Raw genomic sequence first — 6,678 nt, forward strand, 5'->3', positions numbered from 1 at the left:
TAAAACCAGAATATAAAGGATCATTCAAGGGGTATTCCTACAAAGACAAGTTTCTTATATGTACTCAATATAAAAAATATCACATTCTCTAATTCACTGTTATTAACAAAAATATAGCATTTCACAGGTATAAGTCCAACCTGTCTCTATCAGTCCTGGTGTACACAATTTCAGTTGCCCCTAGACACGACCCTGTAACTTGTGACTTAGGGTCGGATGCCATCTTGGATTTCTGTGTCCGGCTTTCTCTCTGCCCCCTGCAGTTCAGAAAGGAGCTCACTCACTGATGCACACTGACACATTTACTCAGTTTCTGCCGGCAGTATGAGGAGAACTACAAGCTACTGACAGATAAGTCCTTTATCAGGGTCGGAAGGCAAGAGATCTAGTGTGTTGTGGAATAGAAGATGTAGGAGAGCAGTCAATTGTGTGTAATAGGCATCTCATGGATCTCATAATCTCTGATCTGTCTTATCTCTCTATGTGTCAGATACTAGTACAATGTTCAGAAGCTAAATGAAAGTGTATATAAACCCTGTACCCTGATAATTTAACCACATTGTCAGTTCACAGCATCTCACAGCACTAGAGGGATCATGAAGTGTCAGCTTAGAGAGTCCCCGCTCACACTTTTACTGTCACGGGTGGTCCCGCGACCCATATCGCGGGTCGCGGGCTCACCCGTGCCTCTCACCCCACGCCAGCGCGCCGCAGGCGCGACTCACGGGTCCCGGCTCCTGCTCCGGCTTCTATGCTTCCTGCCGCGGCTGCTCCATCATCTTCGGCCGTGCCTAGGAGTCGGGGACGCGCGCGCACCGGCTTCTGCAGATTTAATGGGCCAGCGCGCCATTAATTGGCGCTGGCCATTCCAGGTAATCTATTTAATCCTGCCTCTTCCTGTGATCCCTGCCAGATCTTTGTGCCTAGAGCCCTAGAGAAAGCTTGTTTATGCCGTGTGCTGTTTCTGTGTATTCCCGTTGTGACCCTGGTTCTGCCTTTGACTTTGCTCCTTTTCCGCCTGCCTTGACCTATTGCTACGTCTCTGACTCCGATCCTGTGCTGCCCGTCCTGACCACCTGTCTGTCCCCGACTACGAGATTGCCTGCCGTTTCTGTACCTCAACCTTGGCTGCCACTGCGGACAAGTCACGCCTGTGGAACGACCTGGTGGTACAACGCCGCAGCAAGACCATCCTGCTTTGCGGCGGGCTCTGATGAAAACCGGGTACCACTTAGACTCCGGTCCCACGTTGTGGCTTGTGTCATCGTCCGCAGTGGTCCAGTGGATCCACAACTTTGAAGCCTGACACTTACACTGACCATCACAGAGTGATATGAGCTAAAACAGCAATAAAACTGACTAAAATTGTGAAATAAAGGGTTAAAATGTTCTCTGTTGTGTAACCATCACTAGGGGCTTGAAATTTGAGAATTTTCATTCATGGGAAAACCCATTTAAAGAACGATTCTCTGATTTGAGTCTCTCAGGTTTGAATTGGTTGAATTGGTTAGTTCTACAATATTTGTAAATTTTCTGAATAATTTCATTGTTTATCAACGTGAATAGACTTTATTAAAAACCTGTTTCACACTTACGGTTGTTGGCATTACCATTCTGTCCGCCACCATTTATAGGAGCAACTGCAGCTCGAGTAACAGTGGTAGATACTGCTTTGGTTGTAGTCTTTGGTACAGTTGTAGTTGTTGCTTTTATAGTGGAAGTTGCAGTTGTAGTAATTGCTTTTGAAGAAGTGGGTGGTGTAGTAGTTGTTAACTTCGTAGTGGTTGGAGTTGCAGTTGTTGCCGCAGTCGAAGTGGAAGGTGCAGTTGTAGTTGTTGCTTCTGTAGTAGTGGGTGGTGCAGTTGTAGTTGTCACCTCAGTAGAAGTGGGAGGTGCCGTTGTTACTTTAGTAGTAGTGGGAGGTGCAGTTGTAGTTGTTGCTTCTGTAGTAGTGGGTGGTGCAGTTGTAGTTGTTACTTCAGAAGTAGTGGGAGGTGTAGTTGCAGTAGATACCTCAGCAGTAGTGGAAGTTGCAGTTGTAGTAGATACCTCAGTGGTAGTGGTTGGAGGTACAGTTGTAGTTATTGCCTCAGAAGAAGTGGTAAGTGCAGTTGTAGTTGTTTCCTCAGTTGTAGTGGGAGGTGCAGTTGAAGTTGTTGCCTCAGTAGTTGTGGGAGGTGCAGTTGAAGTTGTTGCCTCCATGGTAGTGGAAAGTGCTGTTGTAGTTGTTGCCTCTGTAGAAGTTGGAATTTCTGTTGTAGTTGTTTTCTCAGTAGAAGTGGGAGGTGCAGTTGTAGTTGATTCCTCAGTCGAAGTGGGAGGTGCAGTTGTAGTAGTTTCCTCAGTCGTAGTGGGAGCTGCAGTTGTAGTAGTTTCCTCAGTCGTAGTGGGAGGTGCAGTTGTAGTAGTTTCCACAGTAGTAGTGGGAGCTGCAGTTGTAGTTGTTTCCTCAGTCGTAGTGGGAGGTGCAGTTGTAGTAGTTTCCTCAGTCGTAGTGGGAGGTGCAGTTGTAGTAGTTTCCTCAGTAGTAGTGGGAGGTGCAGTTGTAGTTGTTTCATCAGTAGTAGTGGGAGGTGCAGTTGTAGTAGTTTCCTCAGTAGTAGTGGGAGGTGCAGTTGTAGTTGATTCTGCAGTCGTAGTGGGAGGTGCAGCTGTAGTTGTTTCCTCAGTAGTAGTGGGAGGTGGAGTTGTAGTTGGTTCCTTAGTGGTAGTGGGAGGTGCAGTTGTAGATGATTCTGCAGTCGTAGTGGGAGGTGCAGTTGTAGTTGTTTCCCCAGTAGTAGTGGGAGGTGCAGTTGTAGTAGTTTCCTCAGTAGTAGTGGGAGGTGTAGTTGTAGTTGATTCTGCAGTTGTAGTGGGAGGTGCAGTTGTAGTTGTTTCTTCAGTTGTAGTGGGAGGTGCAGTTGTAGTTGTTTCCTCCGTCGTAGTGGGAGGTGCAGTTGTAGTTGTTTCCTCAGTCGTAGTGGGAGGTGCAGTTGTAGTTGTTTCCTCAGTCGTAGTGGGAGATGCAGTTGTAGTTGTTTCCTCAGTCGTAGTGGGAGGTGCAGTTGTAGTTGTTTCCTCAGTAGTAGTGGGAGGTGTAGTTGTAGTTGTTTCCTCAGTCGTAGTGGGAGGTGTAGTTGTAGTAGTTTCCTCAGTCGTAGTGGGAGGTGCAGTTGTAGTAGTTTCCTCAGTAGTAGTGGGAGGTGCAGTTGTAGTTGTTTCCTCGGTCGTAGTGGGAGGTGCAGTTGTAGTGGTTATCTCGGTCGTAGTGGGAGGTGCAGTTGTAGTGGTTTCCTCGGTCGTAGTGGGAGGTTCAGTTGTAGTTGTTTCCTCGGTCGTAGTGGGAGGTGCAGTTGTAGTTGTTTCCTCGGTCGTAGTGGGAGGTGCAGTTGTAGTTGTTTCCTCGGTCGTAGTGGGAGGTGCAGTTGTAGTTGTTTCCTCGGTCGTAGTGGGAGGTGCAGTTGTAGTTGTTTCCTCGGTCGTAGTGGGAGCTGCAGTTGTAGTTGTTTCCTCGGTCGTAGTGGGAGGTGCAGTTGTAGTTGTTTCCTCGGTCGTAGTGGGAGGTGCAGTTGTAGTTGTTTCCTCTGTCGTAGTGGGAGGTGCAGTTGTAGTTGTTTCCTCTGTCGTAGTGGGAGGTGCAGTTGTAGTTGTTTCCTCGGTTGTAGTGGGAGGTGCAGTTGTAGTTGTTTCCTCGGTTGTAGTGGGAGGTGCAGTTGTAGTTGTTTCCTCGGTCGTAGTGGGCGGTGCAGTTGTAGTTGTTTCCTCGGTCGTAGTGGGAGGTACAGTTGTAGTAGTTTCCTCGGTCGTAGTGGGAGGTGCAGTTGTAGTTGTTTCCTCAGTCGTAGTGGGAGGTGCAGTTGTAGTAGTTTCCTCAGTCGTAGTGGGAGGTGCAGTTGTAGTAGTTTCCTCAGTCGTAGTGGGAGGTGCAGTTGTAGTAGTTTCCTCGGTCGTAGTGGGAGGTGCAGTTGTAGTTGTTTCCTCAGTCGTAGTGGGAGGTGCAGTTGTAGTAGTTTCCTCAGTCGTAGTGGGAGGTGCAGTTGTAGTAGTTTCCTCAGTCGTAGTGGGAGGTGCAGTTGTAGTAGTTTCCTCAGTCGTAGTGGGAGGTGCAGTTGTAGTAGTTTCCTCAGTCGTAGTGGGAGGCACAGTTGTAGTAGTTTCCTCGGTCGTAGTGGGAGGTGCAGTTGTAGTAGTTTCCTCGGTCGTAGTGGGAGGTGCAGTTGTAGTAGTTTCCTCGGTCGTAGTGGGAGGTGCAGTTGTAGTAGTTTCCTCAGTCGTAGTGGGAGGTGCAGTTGTAGTTGTTTCCTCGGTCGTAGTGGGCGGTGCAGTTGTAGTTGTTTCCTCGGTCGTAGTGGGAGGTACAGTTGTAGTAGTTTCCTCGGTCGTAGTGGGAGGTGCAGTTGTAGTTGTTTCCTCAGTCGTAGTGGGAGGTGCAGTTGTAGTAGTTTCCTCAGTCGTAGTGGGAGGTGCAGTTGTAGTAGTTTCCTCAGTCGTAGTGGGAGGTGCAGTTGTAGTAGTTTCCTCAGTCGTAGTGGGAGGTGCAGTTGTAGTAGTTTCCTCAGTCGTAGTGGGAGGCGCAGTTGTAGTAGTTTCCTCGGTCGTAGTGGGAGGTGCAGTTGTAGTAGTTTCCTCGGTCGTAGTGGGAGGTGCAGTTGTAGTTATATTCTTGGTCTTAGTGGGAGGTGCAGTTGTAGTAGTTTCCTCAGTCGTAGTGGGAGGTGCAGTTGTAGTAGTTTCCTCAGTCGTAGTGGGAGGTGCAGTTGTAGTAGTTTCCTCAGTCGTAGTGGGAGGTGCAGTTGTAGTTGTTTCCTCAGTCGTAGTGGGAGGCACAGTTGTAGTAGTTTCCTCAGTCGTAGTGGGAGGTGCAGTTGTAGTAGTTTCCTCAGTCGTAGTGGGAGCTGCAGTTGTAGTTATTTCTTGAGCATTACATAGATCTGCTGTAATAGAAAATAAAATTATGAAGGACATATTCCTTGATTCAATATAAGTTTGTACATGTAGCAGTATCTACATAGTGCAATGTCACAATGCGCATCTTTTGTGAAAGGTTCCGGATGAGCAGCAAGTTTCTTAGCTCCATAGCAGCTACCATAGACTGTCCTGAGAGTAAAAATGATTATTTGTGCATGAGCTTTATTATTTCACAGGGAATCTCCACTAACGCAAAGACCCAGGGGTTGGTGGCAACCCCAGTATAGCATTAAGCTGCCTCCTCAGTTCCAGTCCAATAGCTGCACATGAGATTGCAGTCAACCCCTGTGTATGGACTGGAGGGGCTACAGTACCCCGCCGTTGATGTAGTGCTATAGTATAGAGTTTCCTTTCTTTGGGGTTGTCACCTTATTTTGGGTATTTATTCATTTTAGGAGGCATTCAATAATTATCATCTAACAGTGTCATTAATAATGGGTTGTGTCATGTTAAATGATATAATAACATGTTTGGAGAGGGATGTATACAGGAATGAGCCATAATAGTATTTGAGCCGTAATATATCTCAGGTATGTTACACAGCTATGTCAGGTCAGGTCAGATCCACGGCAGATTGCTCCTCCTATAATGCATTATCTTATATTGTCTCCATTTATTTCCATGGAAGCTTTCTGAATCCTTTGCATTCCATTGCAGCGTAACTTGAAGCTGCTGGGCCCCTGACAGCTTTTGGGCCCCCTAAGAATCTTTGACCCGGTTGTCAAACCTTCTGCACCCACTCAAGTTACTCCTCTGGATCTTGTAGAGATGTGTACATCCTGATCTTTATGGTTTAGGACTCTGTTTCTCAAGAACAGTTCAATACAATATGGTGGCAAAACCCTTGACCGATTGCCGTCTGGAGCCGCGCCATATTGTTGAGCAGATCATCTGGTTATCTAGAAATTTCCATAGGATGGGGAAGGTAAGGAAGGACACATTTCTATTCTATTTGTAAAAATTAAATGTACTGATATGATATTTACTTAAAATTTTGTGAAAATATGGTTTGTTTTTACAATGACGGACAAATTTATGATTGTAGAGCAAAATATTCTATGTGCAGAACAATATAAAATGAATAAACCATAGACTTGTCGGCACCTCCATCCAGGACCTAAGGGACATACGTAAAAGACCTGACTTCATTCCACAGCACTTTGGTGCCAAGGCTTTCTTACCGACAATTAGTGTTAGGTATTCAGTCATCTAAAGCCAATTAACATCTATATTACCCTCGTTTATACAGGTAAATTATTCAATAGAACCTGGAATTATATTAATGAGATAACCATCCGTAATCCTTGAAGGAATTTTGGAATTCTTAGGAATCTAATTTATCCAGTTAGGACCTTGATTACAAATTCTTTCAATAATCTTTTGTATTACATAATCAAGATTGCATAATATATGACATGGGGGGGGGTCTTTAAAAGTAAAATAAGAACTTATACTCACCTCCTTCCCAGCTCCTGTTCTCCTGTTCCGTGCTGCCCATCACTGCCGGCTTCTTTTTGTGTACAAGTGCCAGCGGTGATGTGCATCTACAGATTTGGTTTGTGTATAGAGTCCGACCGTGATGTGCATCTACACCTTCAATTTGTGTACAAGGCCCGGCTGTAACATGTGTCTACAGTTTTGGCTTGTGTAAAGAGGCCGGCAGTGACAAGCGTCTACATGTTTGCGTTGTGTACTGCGGTCAGCGTTGACATTCGTCTACACCTTCGG

The 6,678-nt window shown here is 46.2% G+C and overlaps 1 protein-coding gene across 1 annotated transcript; it reads right to left on the reverse strand.

Moving 5' to 3' along the window:
• Window positions 1-2,081: 2,081 nt before the first annotated feature.
• LOC140076423 (uncharacterized) lies at window positions 2,082-6,448 on the reverse strand. The gene is made up of 3 exons (XM_072122953.1): window positions 6,409-6,448; window positions 2,290-4,916; window positions 2,082-2,234 (listed from the first exon to the last, which is right to left on the reverse strand). The coding sequence occupies exons 1-3, from the start codon at window positions 6,446-6,448 to the stop codon at window positions 2,082-2,084; spliced, it is 2,820 nt and encodes a 939-aa protein (XP_071979054.1).
• Between the last annotated feature and the right edge of the window lie 230 nt (window positions 6,449-6,678).

The sequence above is a fragment of the Engystomops pustulosus genome, chromosome 9, assembly GCF_040894005.1.
Source record: "Engystomops pustulosus chromosome 9, aEngPut4.maternal, whole genome shotgun sequence".
Classification (NCBI taxonomy): Eukaryota; Metazoa; Chordata; class Amphibia; order Anura; family Leptodactylidae; genus Engystomops; species Engystomops pustulosus.